Source organism: Neofelis nebulosa, chromosome 2 (assembly GCF_028018385.1).
Source record: "Neofelis nebulosa isolate mNeoNeb1 chromosome 2, mNeoNeb1.pri, whole genome shotgun sequence".
NCBI classification, from domain to species: domain Eukaryota; kingdom Metazoa; phylum Chordata; class Mammalia; order Carnivora; family Felidae; genus Neofelis; species Neofelis nebulosa.
Genome location: NC_080783.1, coordinates 97,718,190 through 97,741,355, shown reverse-complemented (window position 1 = coordinate 97,741,355; position 23,166 = coordinate 97,718,190). Strand labels below are relative to the sequence as shown.

The window sequence follows — 23,166 nt, the reverse complement described above, 5'->3', positions numbered from 1 at the left end:
CACTTCACTGTATTAGTTGAAAATACTTATGAACATGGAGCTCTGAAAGAGAGGTTGTACCGACTTGCGGTGTGCTATCACTAATGAGCCCCAATTAGGAAGCCAGGGATGCTACTGGGCACGCTGAGGATGTTTACATTTCCTAAGTTACATTCACAAATAAGACCAAAGACGTATTTTATGTGGTTCTAAAACAGAAGTGATTATCTAAACTAATACTGTGGAGATCCTTCCACCCATGGTCCTTTGCATTTATTAATCTCTCCCCTCCCCGCCATGTTCAAATCTCAAAATCCCTGATTCATTCTAGCAGTTGTTCACAGTGCTTTGGTAATAAAGTAAAACTGTATATTTCTCACTCCCAAAGCAGAAAGGCTCTAGGGTTGGGGCTGATTTGAATGCTAATGAGTTAGATCCCCCTCAAAAGGCTGCCATGAGAAATCAGAGTAAGTAGATTCCTTACAACACTTCATAGTGTTAGAGTGGCCATATTTCCTGACTCAGCTGCTAAAGGTAATACCTATGCATATAACAAGGACACATTTCTGGACCCCATTCTGGAGCCATTTCTCCCCCCAAGGCTGTGTAACATTTTCTCCTACCAAATGAACAGAGTTTATAGAATGCCCTGGTTCTGTAACTGGGACTGCTCATCAATCATACTGCTTTTTGAATCACAGCTTCTAATTTTTATTCATGACACTCAGGTATGTTACTTAGAAGCGTCACATCTAGGACAGCTCAGACACCCACTGTGGAAAAAGAACCAAGATTTGGGGTTTTGTTTTCCAATTATACTCATGACATACTAAGCTTAATCATACTTTGTAGATAAGGATTAAAATGCTAATTGGCTGTAACTGAGCAAATTGAGGCCTTTTGATTAATCAAGCCGGCCAGCTTTCAGTTTCTGACATCAAAATTTATACTCTCCAGGAAAAAAACAAGGCCACGGCTACATAACATTAAACCAACACACAATTAACAACACTTTGTTCTAATTATCTGTGGGCACAATTAATGTTGGCTCTATGGTTCATTTTTCTTCTTTGATGGCTCTTAAATATTTATGGAGATTAGTCCTTGATGCATTAGCCTTCTCTAAGATCTGGGGTTTTCTTACAAGCTCCCACGCAAATCTGAGTAGGGCAAAGTAACACATTTATGCAGATTAATTCCTGACATATTGGCTGTTTTCTAACATCCGAGGTATTTCCATCAAGCTTCCCCCCAGATCTGGCCCCACACGGGCATTGTAGCCACAGGTGTCCTAACACTTGAGCCCACCACCTCCCACTGAGGACTTTTTCTTTCCCCTCAGCAGTTGGTCATAACCGATAAAAGGTTATGTCTTGATTGAACAAGCTTCCAGGAGCTGGAAGGCCAGAAGGGCTGCTGTAAAACAGTGCTGTAGATGCTAACAAAACCCAAGGTAAGAGGAATCCTCGGCTGCCTGTTACTGGGGAGAGTAAATTGCAGACAAGTTGAGCTCCCTCGCATCAATAGTAAAGAGACAGGCAGAAAGACAAGGAGAGACGATCAAAGGCTTTCAGTGATTGGTACAACTTCTGTTTATGGCACGCACGTATTTTTCTACACTCCAAAGTCAGTGGGGGCCTAAGTTTTAAGGCCATAAATATTCTCCCCAAGACTCAGAACTGTTCACACTGCCACTCGTGTGTTTGTTTGGCCATGTTATGTTATGCGGTAAGCGGGACTGAGGCTCCTGGGGAACTACAGCTCCAGGGTACTGTGGGGGCTGGAGGGGCTGTTAGTTACAGATGTCTCTAGACAGATCGGAGGTGTGATTAGACAACTCCATAAATTGTAAAAAGGGGGGGCTGGCACCTGGGTGGCTCAGTCAGTTAAGCATCCCACTCTTGATTTAGACTCAGGTCATGATCTCATGGTTTGTAAGTTCGAGTCCCACACCTGGCTCTGTGCTGATGGCAAGGAGACTGCTTGGATTCTTTCTCTCCCTCTGTCTCTCCGCCCCTCCCCTGCTTACTGTCTATCTCTCTGTCAAAAATAAATTTAAAAAATAAGCTTTTAAAAAAAGAAGAAATATTAGCTCTTAATATATATGTGTTGGGTAGATGGGTATTTCCATGCACTTGCACACAAAGGACAGGAAAAGGTTTTCATTCTAATTTATGGCCTGAAGTACCCTAGACTCAGGCAGGCCCACTTGCTGGTGGCTCCTTGAGACTTGTTCAGGCTTTGCTGCTTTTATCAAGGCAACTCCCTCTGCTTCTCCTCTTACTGTTTGCCTGTAAAATTTGCATACAGCCTTAAAAACTTGGTTCAAGCGGCACCTTCTTATCTCTATGCATTCTCGAAAAGAATCCAGTCAGGTACTTCTATCTTGGTGTTTCATTGATTCTCGTACATAATTTTTAATTTTTTTGGAAATTTTAGCACACATTATTATTTTCATTATTTAAATTAGCATATTTTTGTCTTCCTTCCAACAGTGTGAATGTCTCAAGGACAGAGAACATGTTCCATGGATCTTTGTAAGTCCAACATCCCATAGCAGTGAAGGTCTAGAGATGCCAAAGAAGGGAGAGAGGAAGGAGTGGGAAAAGATAGAAAGAGAGAGAGAGTGGCAAGGATGAAGAAGAAGGAAGAAGAGAGAAGAAGGAGAAAAGGAGGAGGTGAAGGAGGATGTGGAAGGGCGTTAGAAGAAAGAAGATAGGCACAGAAGGAAAAGACTATATCTAAGCACCAACCTACCTTCCTGAGTGATATGAAAGCATTTCTGACATTTAACTAACCAAAACACTAGAACTTTGCCAGATCATGGAATTGATGGGCCTATCAGTCGAGATGCTCCACCCTCCAATGGCCAGGGTATGAACACATGCCAATGTCGCCCCTCTCTGGAATCTGGGAGTTCTCACAGAACTACTAGAAAGAGAAGCGATCCTTTCACTGGTGTTGCTGATTCAGTGGGACACTAACCTGGAAGCTTCTGGTTGCATCTTTGCCAACACATAAAGAGAGCCTGCGTAACAATGAAACCCACTCAGAGGTGCCTGGGTGGCTCAGTCGGTCAAGGGTCAGACTCTTGATTTTGGCTCAGGTCATGACCTCATGGTCATGAGAACATGTGTGGGATTCTCTCTCTCTTTGTCCCTCCCCTGTGTGCATTCTCTCTCTCTCTCTCTCTCTCTCTCTCTCTCTCTCTCAAAACAAACAACAAAAACAACAACAAAAACTTAAAAAGAAGAATGGAACCTACTTAGAGGAAGGCAAAGCTGAGCGAGGGCAGCTGCTCCCTGACCGGCCTGAACCTCGGCATTCACCTGTGCCTCCAGCCATCGTTATACCTCAGTCTCTAGTTCTGGCAACATGCTATTGCCTAACTCAGCCAGAGTAAAGCCTCTATGATTTGTGATTGAAAGAACAATCACAAACAATACTTTGAAAGAAGAGCAGGATGGCCTGCATGGTGAAGTTTTCCCAAGAATTCAGATCTCTGGAATTGCTTGAGTAGCTCCTGAACCATCCTATCATTTTATCCTGTACTGAACAACCAGGGTGGCTCCCTAAAGGGTGGCTTGGGGGCTTTTCCCTAACTGTGATGTCCCCACCAGAGTCACCTCTGGAATTATTAATTTCAGAGAGCCATTTATTCTCAATTAGATATGAAGAGATCTGCCTACTTACATAACTTTAAATTTTTTTAATGTTTATTTATTTTTGAGAATGAGAGAGAGAGAGAGAGAAAGAGAGAAAGAGAGAGAGGGCAAGCAGGGGAGGGGCAGAGAGACAGGGAGACACAGAATCCAAAGCAGGTTCCAGGCTCTGAGTCGTCAGCATAGAGCCTGACGCGGGGCTCGAACTCATGTACTGTGAGCTCATGACCTGAGCCAAAGTCAGACGCTTAACTGACTGAGGCACCCAGGAGCCCCTTACTTTTTTAAAAGAATGGTCATATTCTAATATTATATTAAAATATATGCATAAAAGTCTTAGGTACCAGAATTTTCATCACAACATTATAATAATGAAAAAGTGTCAACAACCTAAGTATTTAAACCAGAGATTAAATAAATGGTACTTTGTATCCATTTGACAAATTTTTGCACAGCCATTAAATCATATTTTAGAATTAAGATAGAAAAATAATATTGATGTATTTATTACACAAAGGAGCAAGCTACTAAACTGTATAATGTGATATTTTATAATTTTCTAATTTGATTAAGTACAACAGAAAAAATGGAAATAGACATGTCATATAACATATTTCTGAGTGGTATGATTACAATCTCTATTGCTTTGTATTTTCCTTTCTATGATATGACTGCTACTTTTATAATCAGAAAATTGCTAGTAAAAAGTTATATACTGACATAGGATTTTTTTTAACTTCAAGCCCCTTTGCTGAAGAGAAGTTTTTGTCTCTAATCCTAGTTTTGTGATTGTTGCTAGGTGACCCACAGTTGGATACAAATTAATCAGGAGAAAGATATACAGCAGATGCTTTCAGACAGGGATGTCTGGAGTTACCTGTCAGCAGACTGTCATAGAATTTAAAGATGAGAAGGAAACAGTTAAGGATTTCTATTCAGACTACCACCAGCGTACTGCTTTATTCCTTTAAAATTTCCTTTTATGTTATCTTAGGATAGGAGAGGGTAAAAGTGAGAGGAAGGACAAGGTAAGAACTTAAAGCTAACTGGGAATGTTAAGAAATGACACCTCCTCTCATCAGCAGAGAGCCAAAGCTAAGCCCGGTGTATCACCCCCAATGCCATGTCAGGGGAGCCATCCAGGCAGGGCAGAAGATGCTTCAGAGCACTTGCGGTTACAAGCTTTCCTCAGGCTCCAACACACTCTGGCACTGAGCACGTGAGGGTGGGACTTCTGCATCTGAGTTTGAACATTCGTGGAAAGGTCTACTCAAGACTGTGTTTGGTACTGAACTGAACCTAAGGTTTTTGAAGAGCTTTTAATATCACCCTAAGACTCTACCATCTGTGGTTCTCAATCCTGGCTGTGCATCTCAATCTCCCACAGGGCTTGACGACAACACAGATGTTGATTCTCCATTTCAGACCTCACGCATTGGAGTTTCCTGGGTTGTCATCTAGGCACCTGAAGTGTTAGAAGCTCAGTTTCTGCCCGGGTTTCACCCCCTGTGGATTTCACTCCTACATTTCTATTTCTCTCTCCTGCATCAGGGATTTTGTCTTTTCCACCGCAGCACTCCTATTGGCACACTAGCATGCCCTGAACAGTACCCTGCTTTTCTTTGCTGTTGTTTTTAAGGGCTTGTACTGTGTCTCTCTTCAGGCAGGACTGTCCCCATGTCGGCCCCACTTCACAGGAAAACTTCTCAAAAGAGCCTCCTGTATGTGTTTTCTCCACCTCCTTGCCATCCTACCCATTCACATCAGAAACTGTTGCCATCCAGCTTTTAGCTCTCCCCATCCCTTGCCAGAGTCAGTGATGGATTCCGTGCTTTATCTTTCTTATTCTGTTAATGGTACTGACAAGGCTGCCCTTGAAACACTTTCTTCTTTAGACTTCTATGACACCTCACCTTTCTGATTTTCTTCCTACCTCACTAATGACTCTTTCCCAGTCTTGTTGGCTAGCTCTTCATCCTCTGCCAGACCTCTAATGGAGGGGCACCCCCGGGGTCTGTCCTCTGCCCTCTTAAGGTCCACATTTACACTTACTTCTGATGTGGCCTTATTAAGTCCCATAACGTAGAATGCCATCTATATGCTGATGACTCTCAAATCTATATGCCTCCAGCCCTGACCTTGGCCTTGAGTATCCAACTGCTTACCAAACAACATCACTTGAATGTTTAGTAGGAATCTCAGCTTAACATGGACAAAACGAACTGATGATAGTATATTCCTTTCACCAAGTCATCTTTTCTCCAAGCCTGACTCTTTTCAGAGATCTACTACAACCCCATATTCAGTTGCTAAGGCCCGAACCTAAAGGTCACTCTTGATTTCTCACATTCTCTTACATTCCACAGCCAATCCTTCAGTAATGCCAGTAGGCTTCGCTTCTAAAATACATACTTACTTGACCATTTCTTATCACCATAACATAGTGGAACCATACTGGAGTTCAAATTCTGACTCTCACACTTATTGACTGCATAGCCTTGGGCAACTTACCTAGCTTTTAGGGGCTCAGTTTCCTCATCTGTAAAATGGAGATGATAATCTTATCTACCCACCCCCACAATGTTATTATAAAGATTAAAATAGTGTGTGTGTGTATGTGCACGTGTGTGCATACATGTGTATGTCTATATTCACAGACAGGTAGATAAACTGGAACAGTGCTTGGACATACTAAGCTCTAAGTCAGAGCTTGCCACCACTGTCACTATCATTATTCCCCTCTAGTCCACTGGTCTAATGATATTATTATATATTATTATTTCCTATTAGTCCTAGGTACCCGTTCTAGACCGGTCTACTAACACCTTCCATCTAGACTCTAAAACTACCTCCCACTTGGACTTCCTGTCCTGCTATTAGCCCACAAGCAGCAAGAGTTGTCTCTCTAAAGCACAAGTCAGACCATGTTATTTCCCTAGTTAACGATCGCTGATGACTTCACTTTAAATTCATAATTATATTCAAAAAGTCTTTTCTGTGACTGTGGCCTATAAGATTTTAAAGGGTTTGGCCGTTGTCTACTCCTCCGAATTCATCTTCTTCCCATTTTTTAACCTTATACCTGTGTCCTAGGGCAAAGATCTTTCTTTTGTTTCTCTAACTTGCCAACTTTTCTACCATATCTAGGCTTCCTCACCTGCAGTTTCTCTTTGTCCTTTGTCCACTGTCCATGTCTTTATTCAGTTGTCTCCTTTGTGTTACTTATGGCCTGGTATCAGCTGCCATTGTAGGTAAATAACTCCTCTGTTTCTATTCTCCACTCTCCCTAGACTATCTCACCTGACTTTTCTTTTTCAGAGTCACCCATTTGTCTATTTATCTGTTTGCTTGCTTATTTATTATTTAAGTGTATAATTTCTGTTTCTGTTCACTGGGGTTTTGGACCATGAAAATTGATCTACTCCTAGTGTTTGGACTATAGAAGGTATTCAATAAGTATCTATTGACTATGAACTCAACATATAATTGTGATGTGCAGACAGCTTTGAGAATTATTATTTTAAACTACCTCATTTTAAATAGGAATTACTGATTAGCAAAAATGCTTATGCTTAGCACTTTAATTGTCATACTTTCATGGAAAGGTATAACTGAGTAGAAAAAGCTGTTATCTACTTTAACATATTTAATTGCCATATTTTTCCGCACAAAGTAAATCTTTTATATAAGAAGCCAAGTTCCTCTGACCTTGAGGCTATAGCTAAGGCATCAGCATTTACCTGGAGGCTCAGAACTCCCAGGTTGTCTCAGGCCTGCTCTCCCTCTGGCTAGAGTCTGGGAATCAGTGATGCTATGGGAGTTGAGAGTGAGAAAAGGGTATGTCCAGCCCTTTTCTAGTCAGGTGTGCAGCTGGTCAATGAGTGACGAGAAAGAGCAAGTGGGAATGTGGGGAGAGGGGCCTGAGGCAAGCAAATCATGCATTTCAAGGAACATGCCCATAAACAAATCCATAAGCAATCCTGAGGCCAAAACCCAGGGAAGACACAAGATCAAGTCAATGGATTGTGGAGATGAAGTCTGGGAAAATCCCTTGAATCAGTGGTCAGGGATAGGGTTGGAGAGAGGGGTGGTCCTTTCACAGATGTGGCCTGTGACAGGGAAGTGCTACTGAAATGATGAGCTTGATCCTAAGTTGAGTAAGCAGTCTCTTAAACACAAGTCTTGGAAATGAAACATTTTTAGAAAACACTATAACTGGCACTATAAAGTTACAGAAAATGTGCAAGTGGCATCTGAATGACCCATGTGGCCCTTATGACACAGATATAAAATACACCAAATGGCTCCTCCACCAGATATCAGGAACCTAAACAAATATTACAATCTAGGGAGGGGAAAGTAGTTGCTGGGTGGTGAGGGTAATGGTCTACCCTTCTTCATGAACACTTGAAAATTACTGAAACCAAGATACTGAGCAGAGAGAAAATAATTCACAAGGGGAGGGGGAGGAGGGGATATTAATCATTATTTTGATTTCTGGCCCTGGAGCTGTTTTTGGAAGGTAAATGTCTTATTTAGCAAAATACCTTGATGAATTCTGGGAATGGGATTGAATGAGACCAGAATTGGAGTACAAGGACAGAGTATAGAGCTCTGCATAATTAGTGATCGGGGCCTTGGCCATGGGAGAAGGAGCAAGTGGGAAAGACCTGGCCACCTCCTGTGCCAGTAGACTAAGAAAGGGGCAAGGGAGAAATGCCCTGTAGCTGGAGGACTTGGAGGAAACAGCTAACTAAAGACCAAGTTCAAAGCCCTTAGCTTTGAAATATTCTGCCATGGAGTACCCTTTAGTGAATATGTGTCCCCATATGCTTTGTGGGGTTGGGTTTTGGAAAAATTAAGTAACAGGATTCGTTTCCCATGAGGTTGATTCTGAAAGGAAAAGAAAGAGGGACTGAAGCTCTTAGTAGGAACTAAGCCCCAGAAAGGACCACAACAGGGAACAATCCTGGGGTGGGGCTGGGAACACTTGACTCTCCTCAGGTCAGGGAATAATGTGCTTGGACAATATGAACTCAATTCTCAAATTCAGGGGCTCCTCAGATATGTTTTAGGTAGCTTTTGAATATTATTGTAATATTAATCATGAACATAATATTGGAATTTAAGTCTATGAATCTTCTCCTTTTGCACACTTTCCTGGGAACTGTGTGGGGAGTAGGAATTAAGAAAGGCTGATTTCCATCAGCCTATGGAACATCCCTCTCTACTTCCTCTAACACCAGGAGCCAAGAGATTAGGGTACACAAAGGTGAGTGTTTCAAAAATACACTGATGGAAAATATTTTTTGTTTTCCTAAAATCTTGTTATATAACATCAAATTTTGCCAAAGTAAGTTTGAAGCATTATGGTTAATTCCCCTGCCATCTTCCAGAGGAACATTTTGTTAAAGTGTATACATCTGGGTGGGGGGACTATGCCCAGCTCTGAGTGCATTCAATTTTCCTACAATAACTGCTAACTTAAGCAAAAGATTCTATACAGAAAGCACATGTAATAGATGTTTAAAAATTAAATTAAGTAAAATATTAAATTCATAGGTAAATTGTATGACACACATATATGGTTTGTATGTGTATTTTATATGCACACACATATATATTAATGAAAAAATATAAATATATATAATGAATATCTATTTTTATTTTCCATTCAAATAGATGGTGGTGAGCATTGTGGGCAAGGATAGAGTTCAGTTAATATTGAGCAAAAAATTTTAGGAAACGAGCAGTGACACTGTGACCAGAAGAAACTAATTTAGACAATAAAATATTTTTGTGGATTAAAATTGTGCGGATTAATCACACTTAGAGATATCATCAATTGCATCCAACTAATGGACGCAAGACTTGTTGCCTGAAGTATAAAGATCTCTGTGAAAGAAAAAAAAAATACTGTTTCTCTCTTACTCAACGAGGGTTTAAGAAACATTTGCTGCCAAAGATATTTTTAAAATACCTCTTAGCTTGATTAAATAAAATGTCCTTCACAAAGTTGTCTCAGTGACAATTAGATGAACTAAGAGCAACTGTCACTATAGTTAGGAATAAAACTAACAATTTAAGCACATGGTTCTGGGGAAATAAGAAACTGTAGTATCAACTCATTTCTACTATTACATCCAGGTAATTCAAACTCTAAACGAAGCTATGATTTTCTCAAAAGTCTCAGAGAGCAACCTCAGTCTCCCTTGAGAAGGTTTTCCCACCTTCCTCAGTGACTGTCTGAGAAACGACACAAGTATGAGAAGCTTTGGGAAAATAAGGTTGATTCCTGGCTGTTTGCCCCAGGGGAGCTGCCAGAAGCTCCCTAAACTGACTTCTCTTCTGCCCCATGTTTGGTATCAATTGCTTAACTTGTCAATCCTTAGTCACTCATTTGTGGAGTAGCTCAATTTTTTCATTCGTAGTTCTTGTGTTAATCATTATAACCAGGTAAATAAGGACAAAAATGATTTAGCAGAAGTCAGGAGCCTTGCAGTAGGTGGACGGAGGAGACCATGTGCCAGGCACCGCTGTGCAGACATTAACTCTGCATCAATGACCTATAAGGTAGGTTACTGTTATGATCCCCATTTTTGCAGATGAGTAAACAGAGGCACAGAGAGCCTAGTGAACTTACCAAAGATTTCAAAACTAGAAAGTAGTAGAGTTGGGATTCAAAAACAAAAAACAAAACAAAACAAAAAAACACATGGGAATCTGGCTCCAAAGTCCATAATCTTAACTCTTTTGCTTTACCTTTGCTGAGGAAATTAGTGTGGAAAGGGCATGCTCACTATAGACAACATGGTAGATTGGAGGCAGAATTGCAGTAACCAAGCATAGGTCTCTGGGGTCTTGTTTCTTCACATTAATTTTCAGGCTTCTGTAGACCCTACTGTTGAACTATATTTTGTAGATGTTAGCTGAAGGATCCTTGCACCTAGTTAAGATGAGATGGGCTCACCATAGGCTGGTTAAAAAGTAATTCTGTTCCTATTCTATGCTAAATCAACTCATAGAAAAAGGCATGTTCACTGAGTCTTTCAGCATGTGAGATATCAATCAAGAATAACTGGAATGTGGGGTCCCTGAGTGGCTCAGTTAGTTAAGCATTCAAGTTTGTCTCAGGTCATGGTCTCATGGTTCGTGGGTTCAAGACCTGTGTTGGGCTCTGTGCTGACAGCTCAGAGCCTGGAACCTGTTTCAGATTCTGTGTCTCCTCTCTCTCTGCTCCTTTCCCATTCATGCTCTGTCTCTGTCTCTCAAAAATGAATAAACGTTAAAAAAAATAAAAAAAGAATAACTGGAATGTTCTTTGAAGACTTCTATAAATGTTCAGGATTTAGCACTTGCAGGGATGTCAAAGGCCACTAAATAAAAGACCAGTGGTTCCAAAGCGCTCTGGAGGCTCCAAATCCTCCTTAAAGTACCCTTAGCTCAGCCTCACCTCTACATGTATCTGTTTTCTATGCTAAATTTCCACATAGGTTGTTATTGTTTTTGTTTAAGACATGCTTCAACTACTTAAAATTTTTTTTCTTGCAATCATCTTTATATAGTAATGGATATTTTATTTATTCACTCACTCAAGTATTCATTATATTAGGCATTGGGAAAACAAAGTGAAATACCACACAGCACCTTCCCTTGAGTGCATGCCATTTTAGGAGTACTGATCCAGTTTGAGGGCTGAACTGAATTTAAAATGAGTTATTGTCCTATGTACACTTTTTAAGGCATTCCAATCAGAGTCACTAGGGCAAGACTCTTAGTGCTACAAATTTTAACCGCTTACTCATCAATTGCAAATGATTCACAATAGGAGATCTTAGGATCCTATTTGTCTAGGAGAACCGAGAAAGGAAGACTTATTCTCACTCAAAACCAATGTTAATAAAAGAAGCAGAGCACTGTCATTTTTCCTCAAACATGAAAAAATTGTTTCATTTCTTACCTCTAGAGCTTTCAATCTTTCCAACAGCAGTTTGGTGTTTTCTTTCCCATCGTCGACACTGCTGCTTTCGCTCCTCGAATCCTCATCCACCACCATGTGAAGACCTTCCAAAGCTTCCTTGTGTTTTCTTTCTTCCTCTGACAGTTTTTCCTGAAGTGAGAAAGAATTATTGCTTACGGTAATCTCCCCTGAAAAATAAACAAGAGTCTAAAGCATAAAAGTTTGGAACCTCTCTATTGCTTTTGCATTCTTTTGGGGCTGAAGTAGAGAAGATTTTGTTAAACAAATTCTCAGTGGTGCTTATATTAGTAAAACACAACAGAGAAATTAATGAATCCTCGCAGGATAAAGCCATTGGGTCAATACCTCTGAATGCACAAGTCCTCTGCCCTGTTGGAGTTGACCCAGCCAACAAAAACCTTAGGATGGGATCATGCGGTTAATCCGTTTTTAGCTGCACCATGGAATTCAGCTGTACTCTAAACTGGGAAAAAAGAATAAATCAACCCTTATACCTTGACATGTGAAGAGCTTAGCTCCAAAACGTAAGATCATTAAAGTCACTGGACATACAACTATTTAATTATTCTAAGGGAAAATAAAATATTATGAAATATTGAAATGATAGTGATTTCAGATTTCTAAGCTGAAACCAATTAGTTCCTTTGGCTTGATGACACAGCTCTTAAGGACCCTTTAGTTCCTTTTCTAACACTTCAGGATTTGTCGTATAGCCTTGAGGCAGACATAAAATGTTTTTATCTTGTCTTTCCTCCCTGTTGGAAGCTCCTCACTCAACCTTATCGCTGGCAGCTTTGGGAAGTTGAGAAGTGTTAATTTGAGCCTTATGATTGCCTCTTGTTTTCAAGGGAAAAAGAAATGTCAAGAGAATATCATATGAAAAGAAAAATCTCATCCATTCTATACATATATTAATACTCATGTGCTCCGGAACCAGGTGACATCATTCCATCACACTATTTAATTCTAACAACACACTGCAGAAGTCCTTGTCTTAATACAACTGGTTGTCAACCATGTGGGCTAAATTGCAACATCAGAGGTGAGAGACTTCTTTACATTTAGCACTAAATAAAATCATTTACAAATAAGAAGCACAAAAGCTAGAATTCTTAACCTCTAGGTCCCTGTACAATCTACTTACAAGGGGAAAATTCAGGTTTTCAAACTGTTCCCAAACTGTTCACAAAAGTGCTTTGGAGGCTCCAAAAATGTTTGATTTAACTTATTTTTGAAAATAAATTATAAAGTATGTAAAATATGTCTTAATGTAGAAGTACATATATATAGATATACATGTATTTGTATATAGGTATATACATATACCTGAAGACCACACGGTAACTTGACTCATGTTACTCCTCTATACAGATTTCAAGATATAATTTCTTCTGTCATCTCTCTATAGAAATGCACAATTGGTTAGGAAGGTGAGAGCTCTTTATGAAATCAGGCCTCGGCATGTTTAACCACATACGACAGGCAGATATGTTCACTTCTATAGCACATGTATTTCAGCCCAGATAAATGTCAGGCAAGTTTAAGGTGGACATCCTCAGGGCAGGGCAAAAATCCAGTTTATGACAGCATTTTTAATGCTTTGATTCTTTAAGGTCTGGTCACTTGTCAGACTTTCATTTCCATGATAAGGAACATAAAGTATATACAGTTACCAATTGAAATGAAGAGGTCCTTTTATTTCTCTTTTAAGATTTGAGACTGTAATTACAGTCTCAACACTAAACTGGGGTTGTAAAGCAAGCCATGTTTTAAAAAATGCCATCTACATCTATTTCTCTGTGTGAATCATGGTTTGCTCATTCCTCCAATTCCACATGTTTTTTCTCCCCCTTCCTCACTTTATGTCTTATAATAATTAGGATTCTACACCTAATTAAAACAAACAAGAGCTACTGGTGTGGAGAATGAGAAACCAAAAGACTTGGTTATATGACAACTGGATTCCAGATCTACCATTTACCTGCTTGGCAAATAATCTTGGGCAAACTCCTTAAATTTCAATAGCTCTTGGTTTCTATGTCTTCTAAATACCTAAATGAGGTTAATGCCAAAAAATAGAGCATACACACATATTTAGTCAATTCTCATTATTCCTGATAATTCTGTTCCATAAAGTTGCCATGAACACTGAATTAGCAAATACTGCTTCTAGGGAAAATACAGGGTTAGGTTCCTGTAGGCAACATTGTCAGCACTAATCAATACATTGTCTTGATTTATGAGTGTTTCTATTTAAAGACACCTTATTTAATATGTATTGTTAATTCATTTACATTGAACTAGCAGCCTACAGTTCTACAATGCATACCTGAACAAAGTTATCTAACACCTGTTTTCTCCATAAGGCACATCACAGCCTTCTTAGGAACACTAGGTAGCATTTCAGTCCTATGTTTGGAGGCCATTTTGAACAGCAAAATCACTAATAAAAAGCATAAAATATGAAAAGTGTGGTACTAAATAGAACACCAAAGGACATTTATTTACAGTAGGAGATCAAAAACAAGCAGGCAGAGTGGTACCTTGTTTGACCTCAGCTGGGAATGTGTGTGTTAGGTGACTCAGAGTTTTCACTGTTCTGTTAAATTTACCATCAAAGCACTGCACATATTGACTGCAACCAAATTTTAGGGAGTAGGTGAATTCAGAAATACAAAATCCAGACATAATGAGGATTGACTGTAGACACACACACACACACACACACACACACACACACACACAAAGTGTCTAGGCACAGTGCCTAAATATTATTATATGAAACAACTGGAAACGATTCAAGATGATATAGATTATATGTGAGTGCTTAGATTACATAAAATGCACGAGTGATTTTACACAGTTTGAAGAAAGGGCGATCAATGAGGACTGTGGGATGTAATTTCATGGTAATGTAACATGACTTATGCTTTGATACAGTGATACAACTTGAATAGTTAAAGAGACAAACAGTGGGATTTTTTGGTTGAAGAGAAAACTGAAACAAAGGCCCCCAGGAAGGAATTAAGTTTTGTCCCTACTGGTTTATGAGAAAACCAGTTAGATTATATTAACACACAAAAATATTAAGAGAGTAGGTGAGTACAGGATTGTAGAGTAAAAAGAAAGGATTCTGGGAAATGAGTAATAAAAATTCAGACACCATTCATTAATTTGTTCATCCTATAAATGTTTATTGAGTGTGAACTATTGGCCATTTGCTGTTCTAGGTGCCGGACATATGGCAGACACGACAAAGTTCCTACATTTCATGAATTTATATTCTGATGATGGGAAACATCCTAACGCCAAATCAAATCAAGAAGTTATATAATTGTAGCTAGTGGTAAATGCTATAAAGAAAATAAAACAGTATGATGTATGGTCAGCGGTGTGTCTAAAGAAAATTTTTAGATAGGGTGATATCAATGAAAGGTGTATCAGCATAAGAGAAGGTGGCCATGTGAGCTGAGACCAAATGATGAGGAGGAAGCAGTCAAGCAACGGTCTGGGATAAAAGCATTCCAAACAAGTTAGAGCAAGGCCAGTGTCCAGAAGCAAGGCTAAGGTTTCCTTGCTGACCAGCTAGGAAGGAGTCCGTGACTGTAAGAGCATAGTGACTGTAAGAGCAAGAATAGTAGGAAATGTCATCAGAGAAAGAGTTAGAACATGGGAGGTCTTGCAGAGCATGAAAGGAGTTTGGATTTTATTCCAACTGCAATAGAGAACTGGAGGCTAATCAGGGAATTGAAAGAGTCTGGTTTACATTTTAGAAACCTCATCCTGACTGCCTCAATGGGCTACGAAAGGAAGGAGCTAGGAGACTGGCAGGGACACCTTTATATAGGAAGAAATAAAAACTAGGAACACTGTGAACTTTTTAAACAAAAAATTCCCAAAAACAGTTCTCATACTAGATGGAAGGTCAGAAGCCCTGGATTCAAAGCCCAGCTTTTACATGTTTGCACCTTACTGGGAAAAATCATCCAACTTTATTAGTTCTCAGTTTTCACCCAGATGTGAAATGAAGCGGTTGGACTAACTGCTCCTTCCATGGCTAAAGTTCTAGCAATTCAATTACACAACACAATTTTCAGGAAGGACATGTCAATATGCTCAATGGTGGCAGAGATGACAGGAGAACAGAAAAAGAGCCTCTACATTTTGTAATAAGAAGGTTATTAGTGGGGACCTGAGAGCTAAAGTGTGATGATGGTACCCACATTGTCAGTGGTTAAGCAAAAAGTGAAAAAAAGAGATAATAGAGGCAATTTTCATAGATGCTTATCTGAAAGTCTGGCAGGGATGGGAAGGAAATACAAAAAACTGTAGCCAAAGGGCATCACAGAGATAAGAGGAAACCTTTCTCAAGATACAGAAAACTGAGCTGTTTGAGGAAATAAAGAGGGACAGCACAGGTGGGAATGGTGAAGAGGAGACCTCCTAAGCAGAGGGGGCAGAGGATGAAGGACACTGATGGAAAAGTCAAGGTTTTTCAAATGTGGCCCCCTGAAAAATATCACTTTGCAGCTTAATTCCTGAGTTAGTGTTTCTATATCACTGGTTAATGTCTAGCTTAAGTTCTTAAAGAATGAAGATCTCAGAAACCAGGCAACACAAGGATGAGAGTGACCAGGGAAGGGATGGGAGCCATTAAAGGGCATAACACAAAGCAACTACAGCTGAAACCACAGAACACTCAGAAAAATGGGGCCAAACACAGGCTCAGAATCATTCCACCCCAGAGGTGAGGGAGCTGGAGTTTTTAGGCACCAACCACATAAGAATCAATGGTTGTGGCTACCTGCTGGGATGTCAGTTTCCTGGTATTTCCAGCCTGCCATAGGCAGTGAAACTACCCATACTTCTCACATAGAAGTACCCCCTGGCACAAACACTGATAGCTGGAAGTCAAAGGAGTACTCTAGATGATTCTGGAGCATGGGCAGGGCACTGCCAATGCCAATTACAGGCAAAGAGGGGACTTGCAACTGTTGTGATATGACACTAAGAAAGAAAGCCATATCTGTCCACTGCTTAGACCAGTCACCATCCTAAAAGCACACTTTGCTGTGTTCTGTACTGTAAATGCCCTGAAACCAATCTGGAAGGTAGGATGGTCTTTCCTGTCCTTTCCTTCACTTTTGTGTCCTAACCACTTACTGGTGTGAGAATGTTAGAGTATAATGTAACAACCAGAAAGAGGGAAGATAGAAAGGACATATACTACATAAGTAGGTGAGCAAGAGAAAAATAAGCAAAGAGGAAGTGGTGGAAGAGAAAAAAATCTGAGAGAGCTGGAAACACAGCTATACCGTACTTGACAGGTCACTACTGCCCATTTCAGAAAAGCTAGCTACTGAATTTATATTAGATGCATAAAAGCATGACAATATATTTTTTAAATCAAGTATCTGTATTCTATCTACATGTAAATAACTCATTTCAACCAGATTTTAGTTTCTTTGCTAAATAATCATCTGTGATACACATGGCAAGAGAGAAGACAAAAACATCTGGTTGTAAATGAAATATATTCTCTTGAACCTCCACGTAGAAATAAATAAATAAATAAATAAATAAATAAATAAATAAATAAAATAAGCCAAGTCTACTCCTGAGGATGTCAAACTGTGAACAGAATAAGTTGATTCCAGAGGTGACCTGTTTTCATGTTTTAGTTCTTTATGGACTTTAATCAGCAGTGAATTCTATAAAAGTGAGGCCACCACACAAACAACTTTCACTCCCCACATATTTCATATATGGTTGAGACCATAAGCTTGTTTGCCTCAACAAATACCAGCCAGTATGCAGGAAGCTAAAGATTTAGGAGCTCAGTTACTCTCCAAGGGTTTAAATCAAACTTTGCCTTGTCAGTACATAAAGCAATCCTTAGCGCTGTAAGTTTCTCTAAGTGGTTACCAGGGTAATGATTCACCTTTGGGGGAGCCCTCATCTTTTGTTCTCAAGTGGTCAGCATCATCAGGCCTGTGTAAAATAATATCAATCAACACAAAGCTCTGGGTCATATCGGTTCATCTCAGACAGATGACAGTCCAGGGAGCAGAGAGCATGCAGCGTAGCTCTTCAATGATGGCCAGTGACTGTTCACTCAAAAACACTGTGGAGGAAAACGATCATAATGCGCTTCCCCCAAAAGCATCTTTTACTCATCTTTGGGTCACCAGTTTCCCCCAGCCCAGCACACAGTGGGACCCAAGGAAAGTTTCATGTGATCACCTTACTCAATAACTAATTAATCCATCCATCCAATAAATAATTACTGAGCAGCTCCTATGTGCCAGGCACTGTGGAAGATGTCTTGGGAAGAAACGTGAATAAAAACACAGGTGGCCCCTGTTCTCGGGAGCGTAGAGTCTTGAGGAAGGAGACAGTTACTCAAAATGTCACAAGCAAATGTAAAACAGTACTCCTATATGCATTGTGAGGAAGACTTTTCAGTTGCTCTAAGAACAAGTAACAGAAGGATGCAAAAGAAAGGCCGGAAAAGTGTGGGAGTTAGCCAGGAAATGACTATGAGTTGGGAAGAAGAGAGGTCAGTTTAAAAAGTCTGAAAGGAGGCCTGATGGGCTGATGGGACTATGCCACAAGTCAAGGAACTTTGCCTTTACCCTAAGATCAGTGGGAAGCCATTGTTTTCCTCTGCGCACCTGTGTATGTGCATGTCGAAGAGGTGACAGGGTAGATTTGTGTTCTCGACTAGCCCTGTGGTACACTGTGAAGGATGGATTGGAGGGAGGTTAGCATAGATGTGGGGAAAATAAGATACTACTGCAATCATCTAAGTAGGAGTTCACTGAACAATGATTAAAATGACAGTTTCACAAAATGAGACCTCATAGTTTGTAAATCATCTTGTAATTTTGGTTGTTTAGTAAGAAGCCCCTCCCACAATGACAAATAACTAACACTTCCTTGGGTCACTGTTGTTCACGTAGTGGGCCAACAGCAATTGGCATCAGAGTCAGGGTGGCAGTGACAAGGAAGAAGTGTTGTTTGTTTAAAACGCAGATACCTTGGCCAACTACGGCACTAGTCAGTCACAGTGTCTAGGAGTGGGGCCAGGAATCTTTCATTTTAGAGAACATCCCAGGTGATTCTAATCCATGCTTAAGGATCTCTGGATGAAATGTGTAAGCATAAAACATAAATCACTTCAGATAAGCTTTTATGGCTGCATATTTAATTCTTTATAAATTAATATGTAAAATGGACACATAACTAATCATCCAAACCAATACCCACTGGAGACTAAAGGGGGATAGTGGCTATTCGTAGTAAATTAGGACAGTAGGTGTAAGCCAGGCAAACTGGGACATAGTCACCCATAACTTGCTAAATCCTACTTCGGTAATAGATGTCAAATATTGACATATAATAGAAACCACTCTATATTAGTGTGACAAGATGCCCTTGGGAAATTCCTATTTGAGGTCTGACACTTCAGTGCCCACCATGTTATGATTGTTCCTTCTCACAGATGGCATTAATTGTTTATAACTATTAATTCTGCAGCAAGGAACACTAAATTTCCAAGAGATAGTTTCTACATGTGCAGTGTGAAAGAGTTACAACTCCCTTGCTGGGAAAGCCTTCCTAATTTAAAAATAATGCTTGCTTTCCCCTTTCTTTGGATTGAAAAAATAAGGAGAAACCTGCCCATTAGAGATTTACATGAGGTAGGAAAGAGGCAGCTGGTTGTCACAATGATAGTAAGAAAAGTGATGAAAGAAGTTTAAACCTTCTGGCCCCCTCTCCCTCTTCAGTCCCACTGGGAGTGTAGTTGCCTGGTTGTGGTACAAAGGCTTGACTTCAATATGGTGGCCCTGTTGTCTCCTACCCCATCCCTGGGGCGTGATGCTAGGTCAGTCCAGGACTGTAAGGACGAATGAAGCACCCCAAGTCAGGGCAGAGGTAAGAGGCACTGTGTGTCACTATGTTGGCATTTTATTTGACAGGAGGAAAGGAGAGTCAACCTCATCCATTTCTTGAGGGCCAACAAGTTCCATGTCACTGTGATCTATTCTGATCCACAGTGGGAACAAAGGCCCTTTGTACCCAATTTCAGAATAAGTAGAAATAAGAAATCTACTTTATAGTCCTAGCTGTGCCACTAAACAGCTGTGTGATTTTAGTCAAGTCACATAATTTCTCTGTCCCTTGATTTCTTCATCTGTGAATAAAAAGCACAGAAATAGACTAATCCAAAGGTCTCTTTAAATTTATATGATTTTGGGGCGCCTGGGTGGCTCAGTTGGTTAAGTGGCCGACTTCGGCTCAGGTCATGATCTCGCGGTCCGTGAGTTCGACCCCCACGTCGGGCTCTGTGCTGACAGCTCAGAGCCTGGAGCCTGTTAGATTCTGTGTCTCCCTCTCTCTGACCCTCCCCCGTTCATCCTCTGTCTCTCTCTGTCTCAAAAATAAATAAACATTAAAAAAAATTAAAAAAAAATTATATGATTTTGATCATCTGTAAAAACTCAGCTTGGGATGATAAGTATATAAAATACTGCTGAAAGTTTAGAGATTTTAATACAGAATTCTATTAAGATTAGATCCAGAAGATACCTTGCCTCCTAAAATCTTTGTGCTTCTTTTCCAGCATGTATTTTTCTCTCTTTATCCTTTTTTTCCCTTGAAAAACCCATTACTCTTTTTGCTGTGTACTTCTCTTGGGCCCTAAGATACAAGTCACCTAATGTGGGGCGCCTGGGTGGCTAAGTCGGTTTAGCATCCGACTTCAGCTCAGGTCATGATCTCACGGTCCGAGGGACTGAGCCCCACATTGGGCTCTGTGTGCAGACAGTTCAGAACCTGGAGCCTGCTTCAGATTCTGTGTCTCCCTTTCTCTCTCTGCTCCTCCCCTGCTCATCCTCTAGCTCTCTCTCTCAAAAATGAATAAACATTAAAAAAATTAAAATGTTAAAAAAAAAGATGTCACCTAATACAACCTTTGCATTTAGCACATTCCATTCCCTGCCTGTAAGAAACAAAAAAGGTCTAGTGAGCAACAGGAAGAGAGTTTAGGGAAAGACACTTCTAACACTCACAGGAAATGATGCCCAACCAGAATTCTTTCTGAGGGCATTTGCTGATGGGAGGAATGACAACAAGCATCTACTGGTCACCAGGCTTTAGAAATTTTTTTAAAAAATTACTCATCTATCAATTTTTACTATTTTTTAACTCTGATGATTGGCATAAAGCCAACACACAGACACAGTGGGTGGATAGTAGTGATAGTTTTACTCTGTTCTAGCATATTACTTATTTTCTGATGGGGACTACCTTATCTCTTAGTCCTGCTCAAAAAAAAAAAAAGAAAAAAAGAAAAGAAAAGAAAAAGAAAAAGAAAAAGGAAGGAAGGAAGGAAGGAAGGAAGGAAGGAAGGAAGGAAGGAAGGAAGGAACCCACCTCAAGTACCCATAGTTTTCTAACCTGTAGACAGCAAAATGAAACCAGGGTGAATGTGAAGACACATTAAACTACCCAACCTTGGAAAGCTAGACAGTTGTAGAAGTTGGATTAGAGTTATTTCATTTTGAATATCCAACCATGTGTTAAATCCACTGACTAATTAATAGTAAAAATACTTTAGGACCAATCACATAAAGCAGAGACTTGGGAGATGTTAGCACGAAATGTCAAGTTCCTTTTAGGACGTCAAAGGCACAATAAATAGCATCTAGTATTGGTATAACACCTCGGAGTTAAACCAAACAACCCCATAATACCATTTTCCATGCTCAGAGCAATGGGGACATAAGGCAGTCTAGACCCCCTTTACAGACAAGAAAACAAACTCTAATAGGTAATTAAGTGATTTGTTAACAGGAAGTTGGAGATCAAGAATTTAAAAGCAGTTCTGATTTCCAATGCCATGCTCTTTCCACAGACTCAAGTTCTTTCTTCTAGACTTTCTCAGGCACCCATAGATTCATCCTATGTGGTAATTTTATCTGAGAATCGGGATATTTATCTAACTATGAACCATGCTGCTAACAACATCTCTTCCAAGGCTCCTGGGCCATTCCTCTAGGGAGTGGGTGATTTTATCAGAAATGTCAGGTTTGGCCTTAGACTATCAGCAGAACAGGTTTAACAAACCACTACCACTTCCATAGTTAATGATGATTCAATTAGTTCAAAATATAAACACACACCATGATACAAGCTAAATGGAAATGTAGAGGTCAATTGTCTGGCCTACAGCCACCCCAGTGCACACTCGTGGCTTCAACTTCTAGGATTTATTTACTCATTTGTTTTCTGGTGGTGGGGAGGGTGTACAGAATATATTGTCACTTTAGATAGCACTTCACCAAATACTGTAACAACATTCCCAGGGACTGCTAGCAGCTTTTGTTCAGTACCAGCATACTAAATTTTAAAGGGGGAAAAATAGCGCCATATAAATCACAGGATTTTAAAAGAACATCCCAATTTGTTCACAGTTTAACATTACTACTGTCAGGCAAAACATATAAAACTCTTCTTTTTCATCCCCGGATTTGACTTACAAAGTGAACCAAGCACACAGTAAAATCCCCAAGATTAAACGTGTATGATGGATAAGAGAACAAAGTGTTTTCTTTATGTCTCTAATATGAACCCACGACCACTGGCATATCAATTCACATCTACTCCACATTATTCTTCACTCAAAACACTCCTCAATGTTGCAAACTATCTTCCGTATTGAACAGTTCTGTGAAGTTACGTTAATAAATTTTCAGATGATGCTTTTATTGTCTGTTCCATCTATCAGCAACATTTATTTCCTCAAAAAAAAAAGTTCAATTCTAAAGGCACTTTACATAAAGGAAAACTCTACTGTGGGAAAGGATGGTGTAAAAAACTGGGCCATAATTTTCATTAAAGGTATGCTCCAGATGGCTGGACATCTAAGAAGACTAACAACAGAAATTACATGTTTATAGTCCCTGGATGGTTGTCTGAGTGTAACCTGTGCAGAAAGAAACCAACAGCAGTCAGACTGTCATGTAGATGAGGAATTTCAGTGGCTAATGGTTAAACTTAAACACTTGGAGCTCATTAACAATAACTCATAAATTAATGTCAAAATTTGCACCCAATCTTTCTCTTCCTCCTCTGCCCCCTCTTGCCCTGCCCCCATTTTGTGAAAGAATTCATAGGACAGGGGATCCAGAGAGGCTCGAGTGGGAAGCTGAGCTCATGAATTGAGCAACGGCCATCCCAAAATGAACTGATAATTAGGCATTAACTAGTTAGCAGTATGTGGGTTGCTATATTACTGATGTCTTTATATATGTCTTCAATAGCTATATGTCTGAGATTCCTGGAGAACATTTTAAAGTAAATTCAAACAATTTAAAATTTTCTCTCTGTCCCCATAAATACACATTGTTGTATGACCAATATGTCCAAATTTTTGTTTCAGAAAATATGGTCAACACTATATATATATATATATATATATATATATTGATCATTGATGGCAGAAATTAATTTATCTTCTGTGTCTGTTAAACTCAAGTG

General features: G+C 39.8%; 1 protein-coding gene across 7 annotated transcripts in view; it reads right to left on the bottom strand.

Annotated features, from left to right (window-relative positions):
• The window catches only part of NCKAP5 (NCK associated protein 5), a 980,982-nt gene that overhangs the window by 276,875 nt on the left and 680,941 nt on the right, over nt 1-23,166 (bottom strand). For all 7 annotated transcript variants that reach the window (XM_058715464.1, XM_058715465.1, XM_058715463.1 and 4 more), the window contains one exon: nt 11,602-11,751. In XM_058715464.1, the coding sequence (XP_058571447.1) occupies nt 11,602-11,751 (150 nt within the window). The remainder of the gene's footprint in view (nt 1-11,601; nt 11,752-23,166) is intronic.